The 18491-nt window shown below is 53.0% G+C and overlaps 1 protein-coding gene across 1 annotated transcript; it reads right to left on the bottom strand.

The window, feature by feature from the left end:
- Positions 1 to 395: 395 nt before the first annotated feature.
- Positions 396 to 17366, bottom strand: CDC25A (cell division cycle 25A). Its single transcript, XM_044419542.1, has 15 exons — positions 17251 to 17366; positions 15655 to 15737; positions 15122 to 15173; positions 12913 to 12949; positions 12291 to 12392; positions 11189 to 11308; positions 10520 to 10657; positions 8828 to 8908; positions 8169 to 8321; positions 6864 to 6968; positions 6642 to 6704; positions 6441 to 6539; positions 4571 to 4701; positions 3995 to 4106; positions 396 to 2550 (listed from the first exon to the last, which is right to left on the bottom strand). Exons 1-15 carry the CDS (start codon positions 17364 to 17366, stop codon positions 2410 to 2412), a joined length of 1533 nt encoding a protein of 510 aa, XP_044275477.1. The 3' UTR covers positions 396 to 2409.
- Positions 17367 to 18491: the final 1125 nt, after the last annotated feature.

Genomic DNA, 18491 nt, shown 5'->3' on the forward strand with positions numbered 1-18491 from the left:
TCCAGCCTTGAACGAAATCGTGTGCAAATGTCAAATTAAAAAGGCGAACAGCAACTTGGAACGAACAATACACAGGTCTCAATACCAGGAAGTGTGTTTGGGGAGGGGAAATCAACACTTTTGGGAATGTTCTCAGGAAGAAATCAGGAAGGAAACGGCAGAATGGTCCGGCGGGCAGTTGGTGCCTCTCAAGAATGGAGGAGACGGCAGAGAGCAGCTCGAGGGCGGTCCCCACACCACCCTTCGAACTGCCAAATGAGAGGCCGGCCTGCACCGCAGGACTTCCCATCAGGACACCTCAGCTGCAGGAGGAGAGCTGAGGGGAGCGACGTTACTGCACCAGCCACGGGGGGCCAGCCCACCCCTCGCACGCAGCCCAGCACAGGCTGCCCAGCTCCACCCCGGAAGCACCCGCCGCACTGCTAGCCGGGGCCTCCCGCCGCCGCTTTTTCTGTGCTCTCCTCACCCCACTGCAGTACCAAATGTGGGTTCTGCCCCGCAGAAGCAGCAGCCTCTGATCTCCCATGTGCCTCCCGACAACAAGACCAGCCATGGCGCCCGCTGCAGCTACGAGCTTTCTCTCCTCTGCTGCACCAAAGCTTTCGCATCCTTCCTCTCCTCACAACTGCCGCCACCGCTCCCAGGAGACCAAAGAACACAACGCTTTCCCTTTGCCTCCGCTCCGTTCCCTTTGCACAATCCTGCTTTCTCCCCTGCGGGGGCTCAACATGCCCTCTGGTCTGCACCTAATGCCCCAAGGCAAAAGAACCTGCTCGGAGACACTCTTGCCCTGTGCCTCGGTGGGCTTGCGGTGCAAGGCGCTGCTTCAGCTGCTCACGGTGGGATGGCGCGACCGTGGACGGTCACAACAGAGCATGCTGGCGGCAATGCTGTGCTGACGTGCGCTGGTGGGATAATTTAAATAACGGGTGTAAATTAAATGTTTCAAGATGAAATGCAGCTGGCTGCTCGAGGGAGAGAAGCAAAGGCAGGCAAGAGAGACGTACAGCCCCCGGCCGGCCCGGCATCCTCGAGCTGCCCCAGAAACGTTGCCCATGCCGGTGTCCATATACCAGGGGTGCCATGTTGAGCACGGTGCAGCCACTCATGCGAATGCGACACAACTTCACCAAGGTACGGATGCCCAATAGGCCAGCCCCCACCCCTGCCATTAAGAGGCAGCCTACTGGTTTCTTGTGATTCTTCGCTCCAGCCTGGTATGCAGCAACGATCCATGGTTCAGTGTTGCCTGCAACTGTGACCACAGACACAAACTCAGGGCTGAAACGTCTGCAGTGAGATTTCCGGCCAGGATTCAAATACTGCAGCTCCTTCTACTGCCACAATTTAGCTACCTGGAGAGATGTCAGACAGCAGCTTCAGCGAGCTGACATGAGCCCTGTATTTCACCCTGTGCGGCTCACAAAGCCTCTGCGAAGCTCCATCCCTCGTTGTTTAACAGGGAGGGAAATGCCGGCCTTCGTAAACCTTCTTGCCTGAGGAAGGCACACGAGAGAGCGAACTTCTCCAAAGGAGCCGCAACCCTCAGCTTCGCTAGGACAGGGCAGGGCAGGCACACACCATGATCGCTTCAGCAACACCCCACAATCCCACCTCCCTAACGCGCGCAGACGCGCGCGCACACACGGTGCGCATGTATGTAGTGGCTACGTTTGGCACTGGGCCATGCCAAGGATTACCTGCTGCTCGGTGACCTCTGGGAAGTGCCACCCCCACCCCACCCCCAGGTCTCTCTCTGATGAAGCAGGGAAGGCCACCAGGTCAGAGAATAAGTCAACAACCTGACAAACCGACTCCATGTTTGACGGCACATAGATGTTTTCCCATGAAAAGCTAACCAAATTCCACGAATTATTTTCCACGTCTCTTCCAGACACTCACGTATGATACTGACTGTACACAAAGGTGAGGACACACCCGAGAGCTGCAGCTCAGAGGACAGCACTCCAGAGTCTCATCCTCCTGGCTGCCCTGAACAGGGCCATGAATCGATCCAGGTAGCTCAGCCACAGAGATAAAATTAGCTTCATTTGACTGTACTAAATAAAAAGGCACCACTTTAAAATCCACAAAATAGCTTGCAATGAATACTCCACAAGGCAGTTACATCCTCCCGCTTCTCATATATACTCTGGTTACATGGATTGTCTTGATAAATAGGTACGCAACTCCCAGATTCACCAGAATGCAGCCACTGGGGTCCATGCGTGAGAGGGGCGAGACCACCACTCCACACCAGCCTGCAGGAAGAGATTCAGTGGACAGCAAAGCAAAGGCCGCATGAGGAGCAACACAATCCCATGAGGACCACAGCCGAAGCAAAAGCTTGCGTCTCCCATCCTCCAAGGGCTGGGCAGGTGGGCAGAATCCGGTCGACAAGCCCATCCCTCAGAGCTTCTTCAGGCGACTGTAGTGTTCCCTTTTGCTCTTCTCGCCTGCCCACGTCCGGCTTTTTGTGCGGAATTTGCGCAGGTCTTCCTTGAAGTCCTCGTGGTGCATAGGGCGATAGCCCTGGGGCTCACAGTAGCTCTGCAAGAGAAAGCGTCAGGTATTTCTCTGCGAGGCCCACAAATTCAAGGGCCCCACGATTCCCTGGCAGCTCTCGTGTGCACCGTCTCAGCGCCTGCGTCGGTTACACTTTCCCCTTCCAGTCGGGCACGGCAGCTCTGCCAGGCAGCAGACCCCCCCCCCCGCCCCCGTAACGCCTCTGCCCAGGGCCTGCCAGGCACTAATCCAGCCGGACCGGGATGGCACCGAGTGCACACCCACTGCTACCGCGAAGAGCCCGTGAGCCCTCCTTAGCGTCACCGCCAGCCACTCTTCCTCGCTTGCTGGGATCAGCCGTCTGCTCACTACGGCACGCCTGACCATGGAGCAGGCAGTGGAGCCGGGGAGGCCGTCTCCTGGAGACCCGCAGGGGCGCAGCTCCGGGCAAACACCCCTGAGGCTAGACAGAGGTCAAGCCTCGTTCAGGAAGCCCAAGTCTGCAGATCCTTGCAAGCGACTCCTGCTTTGAGTCTGGGCTCGAAGGGGGAAGGACGCCACGTGGACCACATGAGTGCAGCACCTGGAGCTGCTGCCAGTTCCACAGTCTGCTTCCCGACCCTTCTAGGGACGTGACACGCTCCGAGAGTGCCAGCGCAGCAGCGGCTGCACAGACAACGGCCTCATACACACCTGGCTCCAGGGGGCGTCATACGCTGGCACCGCTTCTCCCGAGGTCTCCAGCAGGGGTCTTTTTCTGGCGATGCCCGGGATGGGGCCTCGCGCGTGTGCCAAGCACGCCCTCTGCCCTGGCCACGCGGCAAGAGCCGCTTACGAAAGGAAGCCAAGGCTGGGGCCCGGCGGGGCACCGTCCTCCCGGCTGATCCTCCAGCACACCAACTGTTTTGCGCAAGCGGCCCCCACCACTCACCCGATGCCGATTCAGCACTTCCGGGCCCCAGCCGGAAGCCACTCCAGGCGATTCCTTCCGCAAGGAGGCAGTCCAGCAGGGCTCACATAAGGGAGCGCTGCCAGATCACTTCCTTCCGAAAACAAGAGGTTCCGCTTTTTCTAAGAGGCACCAACTCTCCCTAGTGCAAAAAGGATCTGGCAGGACGGACTATTCACAAGAGCCCGGTGGATGCTGCCCAAGGACTGACTTCCTCGAGAAGGAGCGCCAGACAGCAATGACCGGCCATTTCACAGGAGTTAATACGCTTCTCAGTATATGAAGAGCTTGGCTCTCCCTTTGCTGTCAGCGCACAGGTCCATGTCCAAATGTGCTCAAACCCTGGCAGTACAGCACCCATGCAGGGAATCGGAGAAAACCTGGACAAGGTCAAGCTGCCGTCTCTCATGGCCGCACCAAGCCCGGCTTAACTCATCTCTGACGAGGACTACGTTGCCTCCCAGCTTTCGAGAGGGGCAGAATTCCGACGGCTCATTTCACAAGCAAAAGAACTGCAAAATTAAGTGAAGTTACGCTTACCTTGCATTTCAAGAAGAAGTCCTTGTAGCCCCCTTTCAAGACGTACAGTTCAGGGTAGTGCAAGGTGGGGTACTCGTTGCCGAGCCGGTCTCTCTCCCTGACAAAGCGGCACCTGCAGCAAAGGGTGGCGGGAAACAGCTCAGGATATTCTGTGCAGCTCTCAGAGTTGTATGCATGGATGTCATTAGACCCCTGAGCACAGAACGCTGCGTCTCAGCGTCCGGGAAGCAGCTCGATCCCCCAGGCCTTTCCAAAATACAAATCCATTCCCTCCCGGTAACTGCCACCCACCCCATTCCCACTTTTCTGCACCAGCTCATTCACGGCTCACCCCAAGGCGGCTGACCAAGCACTCCTTCGCCACGACAGTTCTGTCAAGTCTTTCTGACTGGACATCAGTTCCATGCTCCTTTTAGCACGGAGCACAACTAAGCGTTACCTGCCACGCTAAGGAGCCAACAGGCCGTGATCTCGGCTTGCCTATACTTAAAACAGCCGCATACAAAGCCACGGGTTACCAAAGGCCCCGGCCTGCACCAAAGAAGACGTGAGCAGCACAGCGTTCTGTTTACGTACATCCGGGGGCCCCGCTCCGATGAGAACTCGCAATGGAAGACAACAATGACCCGTTTGTTGCCGGACGACAAGATGGGCTTCTTCAGCAAGAATGCCTCTACATCCTCCTCCATGGGAAGGTTGACAGCGCCCTGCGAAGGAGAGTCGCTGGTCAAAAGATATGAAACTGGAGGGAGCACCAGAAAGGCCACTGCACCCAATGCTTGCGTCTTCCGGATCATCCCTTCGGTCCAGCATCACTCCAGAGCTCATGATAATCTGGTTTTCACAGGTGAGAAGGTGCAGCCCAGGTTCCCCCCAACTCAGTTTAACACAGGAGCTCTGGCAGCAGAGGAAAGCCAGGGGCTGGTTTGTGGGCACCTGACATGATACCCCCATTTCTGCATCCATCACTCTTCCAGTTTAACCTACAATACGCATCACTCAAAGACAAGTTTTCTTTGAACAGTTAAAAATTAAGTATTAAAAAGTCCTAAAAGACAGAAGAGCGCTCAATCACACTGCATCACTAAAATCACAAACTGTGCCAAAAAGATCTTAAATGTCAGGGGGCTGGGATGACTAAAATGCATCAATACCACCATGAGGGTGCCAGGCAAGTGGCATTCCCTGGCTGGGAAACCCCTGCGAGTAGTGCTGTCCGCGTGGTCATGCACTGACCACAGACACTCGGAAGAGCCACGGGAACGCCGCGAGAACCACCACGAGGAGGGGCGCGTGCTCCTTCTCCGGCCACTTTCACCAAGTCGGGCCACTTGCGTCTGCTTCTCCACCCTTGTTGTTTATCTACCATTCAAAAAGTTTCCTTTTGCACAAGAAACCTCACAGAAATCTCTGAATTAAAACATTTCAGTGTTTCATTACCCTGTTCAAAGAGACCCCATGTTCCCTGGCATCCGAGAGCATCCAAGTGAGGTGGGCCAGGTGACTGCTTCTCTGGCAGGAAAGCCTACTCTGAGTATCGCCAACGGCCCAGTACAAGCACAACCAGCGGCAACCACGCCCCAGTCGCTCCATTTGTGGAGGTTTGAGGGTGGGGGGAACTGTTTGCCTCCTCACCTATGCAGGTTGCCCTCCAACCTCTCCCCGCTTTGCCTGTCCAACTAATCAAGGCAGCGTCTTCAAACTACAGCATTTCATGTTAAACCTGGCCAGCCAGTGAGCAATATAAAGACCATTAGCAAGGTGCCTTTGTCAAGTTAATGACCCCTCTAATTTCGAGGTTCATTCTGCCTAGGCTAGAGATTGGTTCCCAACGGAATTCTCGTCTCTCCCCCTTTCCACCAAACGGAGTGTGCACCACTCCACACTTCTGGGAGGGTTCACACCACTTGCGGACAGGATGGTAGGGGCGCCGGGTGTTACCTTGTTGGTCCACCTGATTGACTTACTGTTGGATCAGTGGCCTAATAAAGTTAAACCTCTCCCCACTCTCTCTTCCAGTGGGGTCCCCAAACGGAGTGTATCTCAGAGCTCATTCGCTCTGGCATTTCCACTAACCATTCCAGTTCCGATTCAGACACTGAGGCATCACTGTGGCACGCTGCCTTTTGGTGGAGGCAGCCCAGCCTGTCCCGTCACCTGAACCCAGGCGGCATGGCTTGAAGAGGGAAGCAGCCCTCTTGTAGCTCAGTAGCCCATGGGTTACCTGAGGGTTCTTTACTCCTCCAAGAAGCCATGCAACCCCGCTGAGACTGCGCAAACGCCTTCCAAGCGGCTTGCGTCCCACACATGCCAAGGGCTAAGCAGGTCACCGTGGTCAGCCAAGCCAGCACATTGCCCATGCTAGGCTGACCTGCCCAGGTTTGGCATTCATCCTATTGTGAAATGAACCAGGCTGCAAATAACCAACGCTGGCAGTTCTCCAAACCTTGATATGGCCACCTTCGTACTCATAAGGGTATCGGCAGTCGATGATCACACACTCTTTAATGAACCTTGAAAACTTGCCATTCAAAACTGCAACAATCTGGAAAGAAGAGGTCAAGGGTCAAACCTCGAACACACCGCCCTGGCATCCAGCAGATACGCTGGCTACTAATTCTGCGGAGATGCGGCCAATGCTGCTTACCATTTCGGAGTCGATGTACTTCAAATCTTGATGCTTCCCACTGACAGTGTGGAAAAGGTAAACCTAGGCAGAGAACACAAGGAGCCTTGCTCAGAATGAGGAAATGGCCATCTCACTGCAGAATGAAGGAGAGCCAAGCACACAAGCCCTTCTCCCACTTAGGGCATTTCAGCGGAGACGTCAGAGGGTTAGGGCAGGGTGGCTAGGAAGACTCAGCATTACCTTTGAAAAGTCTCCAATAAGGTCCCCTTGGTCGCTGTCCAGGATGTTCTCTATCTCAGCTGAAGAGGCGGAGGAGGAAGACTGTGTCTGAGCCAGGACCAGACTCTGAAGAAACAGGGAAAGACAAGACTGCTGCTTTTACCACCTCACATTTCAAAATGCGATGCTTACGGACGCATTCTAGTCATAAACCATTTGCAGTATTGCAGGCTTCCAATTCCAAGAGGATGTGGGCCAGAGGAAAGGGCTGAGAAACTGCCACAGATCGTGAGAGCTGAATGTAACCCAGGAAGAAAGGGTGAAGCGACTACAAGTGCTTCCTAAAGAGGAAAGATGCAAAGGCAGAGTAAGACACAGAAGGGGTTGTGTTTCTGTGACGGGTGGTTTAGTAAAAAAGGAACTGCAAATTCCTTGGCCTTCAGAAAAACAGCAGCAGACCAAGGAAGACGAGACAATGACAATTCTCAGGTACTTTGAAAGCTTGGTTGAAAACAAGCAGGAGCAAAGATATAAAATCTAAGGAGGCAAATCTACATTTACAGAAGGGTTCCAGGGAAGGTCTGCAGAGGGAGCGAGCTTGCAAGAAAAGGGCAGCACGCTTCCGCTCGGCAAATCCCCCTTGCCCCGCATCTACTCTTCCTGCCCCCGCACCATTCCACCTTACTTGGCAGCTTCGGAGGCTCCTGCTGGGAAGGGGAAGCTCTGCACAAGGCACCCTGAGGCAGGGGCTCCGGACTGTCCATGCAGTCCTCACCCCCAGCCTTCCACCCAGGAAGGGGCTGTGGCAGCCACCTCAAAGCAGCTCCTCCCCAAACCTCTCCCCTTCCTGGCACCAAGCAAGGGAAGGGGAATGCTTGAAGCAGGTGGGAGAGAAGAGCAGCGGAACGGCAGACAAGCTGCCACCACACAATTCCATGCCCACATCCTCTCTTGCTCACAAGAGGGTTGCGAGAAAGCAAACGAGGGTGGGGGACGCTTGTTCCGCCTGTGGCCAGGACACGGACACCCGTCACAACCTGCTCACCCCTGGCCGACGGACCTCTGTGCTCCACGCCATTAGAAGTCCGGCCCTGTGTGCTCGCCCGGTTCCTTTCAAAAACTACGCACTCAACAAGTTTGCCAAATCTTTCCTGTCCCTCAAGTTCTGGGCTGTGCCACAGAAAAGCACCACTCTTGGGGGGGAGCAGGGGAGGGAAGGCCGAGCTGGTGCTCTAGCAAGAGCCCGCGACTCAAAGCACAGTAGCCAGACGCCAAGCTCGGTCAAAGGCAACTCTGCAGTCAGGCGTGCGTCCTTCGGCCACTGACCGTCAGCTCCTCAGAGGGTGCTCTGCAGACATTCTTCCTCCTCTTGCTGCAGCCTGGGGCATTTTCTTCCTGGGACCGCTCCATTCTCTTCAGGGCGGCTTTGGCCGCACCGTGCGGCTTGCCTTCCATGCTCAGCAGCCGGCACTGCTTATTCTAGATAAAAGCCAGAGCAGCATTAGCACCGCCAAGGAGCATCGATGTGGACTACAGGCGGCTGTTTGCCTCCAGTCTGCAACCAGGGCAGGAGCGGCCAGCTCTGCCACAGGAGCTGGAACGCTGCGCTGACGAGAGGAGAGCTCCCTGCTGGGGAGACGGAGGGCCGAGCAGCCTGGAAGGAGGAGGAGCAGAAATGCAGAGCCATCGCAGCCCCAGGCGGAGCACTCCTCTTGCATCTCCTCGCAACTCGGCTGAGACAATCAGTTGCACAATTCGACAAAGGAACCTGCACTCCAGCGATATGGGCGAGTAACTGTGAAGCCAGCCTTGGTGGTCCAGCGTCCAATGCAGAGATCATACACTAGATTCGGCATCCAACAGTCAGGCGGAACAGCACGAAAGCTGGCATCCGCTGATTACAACACAGATTGGGCTCTTCTCTGTTCTAGGAGCGTCAAAATGCCCCGCTCTCAAGTTGCGTGGGAACAAGGCAACCAACTTACATGGCTCTCTTCTCTCTTCTTCATCATCACCAGGGGAGCAGTCCAGAGCCTCGCCATGTCAGAGGGCACCTTTCCATCATCCTGAAAAAAGGACCTTCAGCATCAGTTACAGTGCACAAAAGCGATTCCTGGCAACGACTGGAACTGCTTTAATTAGCTTTACTTGGCTGAAATGTAAAGCTAATTAAACTACGGACTGACTGCCCTGCCAGTGGCCTTGAGGGCAGTTTCTAAGTGCGCCCGAGTGATTGTTCCAGGCATCACGCGGTATCAACTCAACTCTCCCTGCCTGTGGTGCACTGCCCTGCTGGAGCAGGCACTGCAGATGAGCTGGTGCTTCCCACCAGCACCGGGACTGATTTCCCTCTGGTGCGAGCTGGACGCAGAACTCGGCCGGTTGCTTTTAATCCTAGGATATGGGTGGGCAGGCGCAGCCTTGTTAATGCTCCAGAACCTCTTAGAAGCTTGCAAAGATCTTCTAAATGGAGCGTTCCGACACGAAAAGCTGGGCTTGTTCCTCAGCATTTACGCGACAGAGCCTCTGGGGATTTACTGTGCCCTTCACGATTTTCACTGAGGTTGCCTGGGATTTAGAGTGAGAGTCAGAAGCTGTGGCGGATGCACTGAAAGGACAGCAGTCCACTGTAGTGGGCCAGAGGAGGACTGAAAACCCCGGCGAGGAGGCAGTGCTGTGGCTGGTGGGGCTTGAACATGGAGTGTCTGCTTGGCCTTGTCAAGGCGGGAGGTGCCACCTCCTTCAAAGGCCAGAGGCACTTCTAAGTCTGGCTTCATCAGTTCTGGAGTTTGAAACACCTTTTGCCAACTTTGGTTGGTCTGCAAGCTGTGACTCTCATCAGAGAGGAGTGACCTGGTCAGAGTTCTCTATTTCAGAATGTATAAACTGTTCCACAGTGTACAATAAATGGCAAATCAGCAAGTGCCAGGCAAATCCATTAATAAAGGAATGGCTGGAATTGATTTATCAGGAGTGACTGGCCTGCACAGAAGTACTGGTTGGCAAACATGAGAAGTAAACAGCTGGCACATGCACATTCTCAGCTGGAAGGTCATTCCATGGCACAGCAACGGCCAGACGAGAGGCACCTTGCCGCAGATGGGTTCCAGGTGGATCTCCAGTCCATGCAGGACCACCAGGAGTGCCTTTTCAGAAAAGCCTGGTGATCTGGCAAGGTAAGTTCCGTTCAGATAAGTTAGCCAAATGGTCTCTTCAAGGTCAGATTATTTTAGTATGTTATTCAAGGGGTCGCCTTTGAAAGCCATTCAGAAATTTCCACTGGCCCAAAAGACAGCAGAGAGAAATCGGAAGTGCGGGCCTTGAACCTTGAATTTCCTGAACGGCCTGCCCTGAGGGATCGGGACCTTTGCTCATTCACCCACAGAGCTACTTTGGAAACCCTTCCCAGAGGCCTCCCTCCTTCTGAAGTGGGAACGGCAGAGACCAAACAATGTTTTTCCCAGTGCAGGGGCACCACACTGCTGATATTCCCTTCCCGAGGCATCAAAGAAAGGCCTTTCTGCCACTGTTTAAAGAACAGTGATTACTGGTATGCTGCTTCTGAATCCACTGCTGGAAAACCAGGTCAGAGGATGGCTACATCCAGGGCACATTCCACCTGGCAAGTTTTCAAGCTGTTCAGTATGGAATAGAGAGGCAACTGCATCTTCACTTACAATGACATCCTGACTATCAATGATCTCCAAGAATCCATCGTCGTCATCTTCCGCTTCTGACACCTTCCGGGACTGCCGCCTCAGGAATGCTGGGCTGTAGCCTCCAAGATCTTGGTCAAAAGTTCCACCACTACAAAACTAAAGCAAACAATATCTTGATGATTGTACAGAGCAAGTCTTTTCCCCAGGACTATAGCTGCACGGCCAAATGAAGAGCAGGAGAGAAGAGGTCAGTTTTGCACACTGTCTACTCTTCCTCTGGGCCTTAGTGACTCTTACCCAGATTTATGTCTACTAAAGGTGTGCAGCGGCTGAAAGAGCAATAGCTTGCAAAAACCAAGGTGCAAAAGCAAAGTCTCTTCCTGCAAACAGACCTTGGTGCTTAGTGACAAGACAGCTGAAGGGTCCAAATTGCCACAAGAAGGCCTTTCCACAAGCGGCCAGGTGCCCATGCAGCAGAAAGACAAGGGATTCAGCCGGTTTGTGTACATCTCCCAAACAGTACATTCTAAAGTCGGCGTAGGCAGAATTAAGCATAACTCCTGGCATCTGGTTTAGAAGCCTGGGCGAACCAGCAAGGGACCCTCAGTGTTCAGTGCAACCACAACAATGCCTCGCTCTCTTCTGGAGCGGGGCCGCTCCCTCATGCTCAGACTTGTAAATGCATACCAAAAGTGCCGTCTCAGGCTTCTGCCTCAGTTCCGAAGCATCTTTCTCATCTTCAAGGGATGAGATACGCAGACAGCTACGAGAAGCTGGTTTTGTTGGCTTCTTAAATTCAAAGGGCTCCTTAAGAAAAGAGAACAAGACACTCCTTTCAGCAATCCAAAACTGCTCAAAACTCTGTGTCATTGCCTAAAAAGGGTGTGCAGTCATTCCTCTTTGGTGGAGCCATCACTCAAAGAAAACTGACCACCTCTTTCGTTCCACTGCAATCATCTCTCAAGTTTTACAACCCTATTCATTAAGCTTCCCAGCTAATCTTTGTGTAACGAGAACAATTCATCCCACAATTACAGACAAGACATGATGGGAGACAGGTAGAGGTCACTTTCACTATCTGCATCTCTGAAGGAATATCTACTGCAAGCTTAAAATCTCCAGATGCCATTTCTCCATAACTACATCACTGGAGCGAGAAACTGCCCCGCTGAGAGATGCCTCTTGAAGCACACCCACGTTGTCAGGAGCCTGGGGCAACCAGGAACAGGTTAAATGCAGAAACTTGAGAACATGCTGCCCCGCAGCTTTGGAAAAAGACAAATAGCAAAATGTTCAAAAGAGGAGTAGGAACATGGTTGACAGACTGCTACATTCAAAACACTGGACTGGATCGCGATTCAGTGACAGTTAGAGAACACCCACTGAAATCCACAAGACTGAATTTAGTCTAGACTGACCTAAGTTTCGTGGATTCCAATTAGTCTGCTTTAAGCATGATTAAATCTGGATCCAAAGCAAGCTCAATAACACAGACTTTATCTGTGAACTCTGACTTTAGCTCACTGCTGATGCTCAACTAGGTATTTCATGTTCAGTGTGGCACAACAGCAAACATACATTGTGGGGGAGATACTGCCTGCAACAGCATCTGAGTAACTGAGAAAATATTTCAACTCTGCATGACCCCATCACAATCTCTAGTGTTAAAAATACTGTTTCACATGAACCATTAAGCTTTTTTGGCAAGCTGTTAGCAGCACCTGGGGGCAGCAGCATGGCTCGCTGCCCTGGCCTAGAAAGATGGAACCCCCCCCCCAAAAAAACTCACATTCTCTTTGTTCTCCTCAGCATCACATGACTGGAAGACCTCACAGTCCAGCAAGTCTGAGTGGCTCCTCTTCAAGGCAGGGCTACAACCCAGGAGGCTGTGCTGAAGAGTTGGAAAAGCAAAACCAGTGTCAGGTTCCTGCAACCTAATTTTGTTTTGGACAGAAACTTAGCAGAACATCAGGAACCCAATTTTATTAAGAGAGCCTAAGATGGAGTTTGGCTACCCTTCATACAGATTCACAGAGGAAGCCTTAAGTCCTGGTGTGAAAGAGCTGAACTGGGATTCTCGCTGGGCAGAAGGCCCCGGGAGTTGCGGGCCCCACGTGGAACAACTGTCAAGCCTGGCTTTGGCGTAGATCACAAGCTTCCACGTCAGAGCCACAAGGTCCCGTAAGCAAACACTAGTTTTAGGAACCATCCAGGCAGAGAACTGTAAGAATCTTGCACCTCCAGAACCCAAGAGCAGCATTTCCCAGTGCCTACACCACAACATATGGGCTTTTCCAAGACTTATAAATTGAGTGTACACAGTCTGGCAGATCTACTTTGCAATCGCAGGCAGCTAAGAAGGGAAAGCTTAACACTGCCAAAGCAGGGCCTTGTTCCTAAGTTTAACTTACCGGGAGAGAATGCATTCTTCGTATGGGCACCCGAAAACTGGAAGGAGAACAGACACATATACACAAACCGTGAGTTAATTCAGGCTGAATTTCAACATCTGCGTGACGGACAAGAGGCTAGCGATAAACAGGCTCTTTTGCTATGTAGCAAAATTACCTGGGTAGCTAACTTTTCCAGATGTAATTGTCTGCTCTAATCACCATCTTAACGATCTGAAGACATTTGTAACCTGCTTCAAATCCCACCCAGATTTGAGAGTACTTTTCGGAAAGCTAAAACCAGAATTATGCTCAGACACACTTCAGCTTCAGCATGTTAAGCCCCTTCCAATTCTCGCTCCACAGCCCTGAGATTCCGGTGCCATGCTGGGCTGAAGCCAGGAGGGCAGGAGGCATGTGGGGATGATCCCCTCCCTGTCCACAGCGCTCCTGTATTTTTGGCTAGCGAGGCTTTTCAGCCCACCTGGTGAGAGCACTTTGGAGGGGAGGGGCGAAGGATGGAGGCAGCCAATCCCCAAGCCCAATTTTCCCACCTTGCAGAGACAGCTAACAAGTGCAGAACTTCAGCTCTAGAGGCCAACATCAACATTTCTCGAAGGCTGTACTGTACTGAAACATATATTTTCCCCCAACATATGCATCCTGACTGGTCTGCCTCATATTAAGGAACAATGGCTCCCCACCTCTGTTTTCCAAGGCTGGAGAGAAGGGGCTTCCAACCTTGGAAGGGGTTTTCCAAGCTCTCCCACAATCCCTGGGATGCTCACCCAAGGACTTCAGGACTGATTTTAGTCAGTTATCTCCCACCTTTAAAAATATTACCCAGCCCCAAAGCAGGGAAAAAAAGGATTGATCACAGTTAAAAAGCCTTGTGGAATAACAAAATGCACAAAGGCAATTTCCTGGTAGAAAGAACAGGGGAATGAGTTGGATTGCAAGGCAGCCAGCATGGGGAAGGCCCCATCCTGGCAGTCGCTTTTGTCTTTTTGCAGATGACAGACCAAAGGCCTGGGCTGCGCAGATGTGTAACTATGACCAACATCCCAATTCAAGCCTGAGGGAGCTAATAAAATCACCAAAACAGAAACATACACAGAGAAAAAAAAGATCTGTCACAAAAATGCCATTCCAGAAAGTCTGCTCATTAACAACGGCGCTACAAAAATTGTTTTTATATGAAGTTAAGGATGTGTTTCCACAAAACCAAGTCTCTGTTTAGTGGGAAAACACTCCAGATGTTTCTTTACATTATTTTTCATTTTATCATTTGCATTCCTGAAGCCCAGTAATGTTTATACACCTTCAGCTATAACCTCCCCATTTTATCCATCCCATCAACAGCCGTTTGGGAGTAGTTACCTCCAACACCACTACTGCACACCTGAAAACTACCTGTCAACTATTGTTTATATATTGATGAGAAGTATTTGGTTCAGTGGCTACTTCTGGCAATAGTATGCTTCTTTATATACATGTAATTCACAAATGCATAAACTGAACATGCATTGATTGCAACTGAAATATTTAACCTTTACGCAATGAAAACTATTTTACGGGGGGGGGGGGCTTTCTGGTTTTGCTGCAATTTTTGGAAATTCATACTAAAAACGTATTAAAAACACAAGGGGAACATTTCACCGTTGTCTTGCTTCCATAACTTCTGGAAGCGAAGCTCCAGGCTGCAAGTGTATCCAGCCTGCGTTCCCACCAATGCCAGAGTCGCTGGACTGCTTGCAAGCGAACCAGCACAACAGATTTGGCAAAAGCACAGGCAGAGAAATCAACAATGCCTAGAAGACCTGCTCTGCCACATTTTGGTAGCTGTCATCTCCTGGGATGCTGACAGGAGGACTGAGGAGGAGTCCTAGTCGAAGCCAACATGGCCTTAAATGTTGGGTGAACCAGCCCAGAATCTTCCACTCGTGTGTGGAGGTTTGGACATTTAAATTACCTGAATTATAGTCAGTACAAAGTACTCAGAACACAAGTGGGTACTGTCCAGCTGCTCAGGGCCACAACATTTGAAAAATCTGGTTCTCCAATTTAAGAGAAAAGCCTCAGCACCCTTACAAATTTGTAGCGCGGAGGCCCCAAACATCCCTTCCCAGTAAGTATTTTATTTAACTCCTCAACCTGAGACCTTCAGGATGGCCCATAAGCAATTTTACACACCATGCAGAACAAAACAATTCGCAAAATTTGTACATACGTTTCATCAAGGTCTTTCATGCTGAGCAGGGTAGGAGAGTCCATACAGCAGCCTATGGGAAAGAAATAATTTTAGCAGTCACACTCTTCGGGGAACAGGACAAATTAGCAGCAAACATAAATCTGCATTGGCCCAGTGCCACCTCCATACAGCAAATGGGAATCTAAAGCGTTGAATGATGACCCAGTGGTTCTGTTCACGTGTAACAGCCTGTCGCTAGTTTGCCTAGCTTTTATGTATGTATGTATAAACCACCAAGTGACCTAAACTTCTCTAGCTCAGATGAAGTAGCAGGCTACGGCCTAATCAAACCAAGAAGACTGGAAGGAAATCAGAGCGCAGACTTGCAATATGCTCCCAGTTTTCCAAACCAGCATGAGGACTCGGAACATTACATCTGAACCGCTCCAATGAGCTCCCGGCAGAGCTGACATTTAGACCAGGGGCTTCACAATTCACACTCCGACTCTACTAATGTTTCATCTGGGAAAAAAAACTAACAGGTTTTGGTTTAGGGATGAAAGGACACAAACCTGAATCTGTAGAATCAGAAGAGGACGTCCTTTGTAGATTGACATTCCTTGCTTCTAACATCTGTACATAATTTTCATTCGAGCTGCAAAGATTTAGAAATGCTACTGTTATCCCATGGCACACTGCAAACATGAAGCTTTCCCACAGCTTTCAAATGGAACATGATACACATTAGAGGCCTTAAAACATGTACTGCTTCTGGCAAGTTACTGCAAAGATCCAGAAGGGATAGTACCACACTGAAAACCAAATGCTTCCATGCTACTGGAGAATACCCAATGCAACACTAAGTTTTAAAAAAAGGAAATTCAAGAAATTACGGATCACTTTACATCTGGATAAAACAGCCAAAAACATCATTAAAGATAAAACTAATAACTATGTAGAAATTAAAGCCTTGTTGATAAAGCATCACCATGGCTTCTGTAGAATAAGAAGAACAACTTTAAAAGAGCTCATTTAGAGTGTCAATAGGGGAGGGTAGACATACTTGGACTTCCTAAAAGTTTTTGCAAGATTCCTCACTGAAGACTCCTAAGCAAACTTAGCAGTCAAAAACTAAAGAGGTTTTCTCATGGATCATTAACTGATTAAAGCACCGAGAGCAGAACAGGGATAAATACTAGATTATCCCATTGGGGTCCTGCAGGAATCTATAATGGGACCAATGCTCTTCCCCTAAGTCATAAACAAGCAGCCAGTGCCACCAAGTTATTTCAGGTGGTTAAAGCTGAAGGTCAATCAAGTAATACACAATGAGGCAAAAGTATCCCAATTTCAAGGATGAGCTGCTGGAACCTGAGCTAGCAGTGTCTGACCAAGGAAGTCATCTTGGAGCTGCGACCAACAGCTTGATTAAAGTGTTAACCCAACACATGGTTGCTGGTGTGCGGAGGAGGCAGAGGAGAGAAGGCAAATTCCATCTTAAGCATATCCAGCAAAGGAACTGAAAATAAACTGCCAGCTGCCCTTATAGAAATCTCTGGTGCAAACACACTTGGAATATTGTACTGCACCTTAAAAAAATAAATAAAAGGATATCAAGCGCGGAGAAGGGCAACTAAAACGAGGCCTGGGTTGGAGCAACTCCCCTTGGAGGGAAGGTTAATGTAACCGGGGCTGTTTCACTTGGGGAAAAGGTGGTGGAGGGAGACGTGGCAGAGGAGCAAACCCCCACGCGCAGGGCGGGGAAAGCGGCTCCCTCCGGGGCTGTTCGGCTGGAAGGGGGCGAGCGAAGCCAGGGGGCCCCCCAGGGCAGGGCAGGGCAGGGCAGGCGAAGCCCTTCCTGGCCCAGCGCCTCGCGTCCAGGGGGAGCGGCGGGGGCCGCGCCGGCTCGAGGCCCCCGGCGCACGGGCCGCCTTCCCCACGCCGGCCTGCCGCCACCGGGAGCCCCCAGAGGCGCCGGACTCCCGCTCCCGGCATGCTCCAGCGAGCCCCGGGGCACGCCGGGAGCCGCGCGCAGCTCGCTCCTCAGGCGGGCGCCGCGTTGGGGGGCGCCTGCCCGGGCGTGCACAGAGGGGCGCGGCTGGGGGGCGAGGGGGCCTCCAGCTGAGGGCGAAGCGGGGCTGAGCGGGAGCGGCGGGGGCCTCGCTTACCTGCCGCAGCCCAGGCTCCTGCGGCGGTCCGGCGCGGGCGCGAGCAGCCGCGGCTGGTCCTGCAGCAGGAGGCGGCGGCGGTGGTGAGAGCCCCGCCGGGGCTGGGCGGGCTCCATGGCGGCGGCTGGGCGCCGGGCTCCCGCGGCCGCCTCCTCGGCGCTCTGAGGCGGAATGCCCGGCCCGGCCCCGCTCGAGCGGAGCGAACCGACGCGGCGCGCGCGAGGGCACCGCCGCTCCGCCCCGGCCCTCGGAGGGTTCGCGCCTTCCCGCCAAAAGCAGGCGCCGCCAATCGGGGAGCCGCGGCCCGGCGCCGGCCCTGCCTGCTCGCCCGTCCGCGGGTCCCGCAAATGATCGGCGGAGCGAGCGTCCAGTAGCGTGGGAGCCTCGATTTCAGGCGGCCAATCCAGCCCCGCCGCTCGCCCTCCCTCCCTCGTGGAGACCTGAGGCGCCGCCCTGCACGGCGGGGCGGGGGGCGGGGCGACGCGCAAAGCGTCGAGAAGGCCTCTTGGGGCGCTGTGCGCGATGGCGGCAACCAAGCCGAGTGGCGTGAGGGACGGTACCGCCAGGCAGGGCAGCCCTTTCCCTCCCTTTTGGAGCCGTCGTGACCCTGCGAGTCTCCATGGAAACGAAAGGAGAGCCCTTCAGCGGGAGCGGCCCGGGGACCATGTAGCCCATCATCCTCACACAGCCGCAGCAGGAGTCCCACAAACAGGACAGGAGCGCCACAGCGCCTCCCCGCCCGTGTTCCCTGGCAGCGGGTGTGCCTAGGCGAGAAAGGAGCACGAGGGAGCTGGGGTGGGGTTGCAAGAGGCACCGCAAAATGGTGCCAGCCTGCGGGACACGGAAGAATCGAGTCGAGCCGGGGGCACCCAGATCCAGGCTGGGCAGCAGGAGAAGCTTCCCCACTGCCAGAGCACTAGGGCGGTGGAAGCGGCTGCCTGGAGAGGTGGGGGGCTCTCCCGCACTGGAGGCATTCGAGGCAAAACTGGATGGTGGAAATTGGGGACCTGCACCACCAGGGGTTGGACCGATGGCCTTCAGGACCCCTACCAACTCTTTATCCTGTGATTCTGTGAAAAGCTGCCCCTGCTGCAGTCTGAGTGATGCATTGCTGAGAAGGCCAGGCCCCTTGGAGAAGACCACCTTGGTAGGCAAAGTCGAAGGCAGAAGAGGCCTCCACCAAGAGATGGTTCATTCCGGAAAGGAGGCCCAGCCTTGAGTCTGCAAGAGTTTGCAGGACT

The sequence above is a fragment of the Varanus komodoensis genome, unplaced genomic scaffold, assembly GCF_004798865.1.
Source record: "Varanus komodoensis strain SLA01 unplaced genomic scaffold, ASM479886v1 scaffold104, whole genome shotgun sequence".
Lineage (NCBI taxonomy): Eukaryota > Metazoa > Chordata > Lepidosauria > Squamata > Varanidae > Varanus > Varanus komodoensis.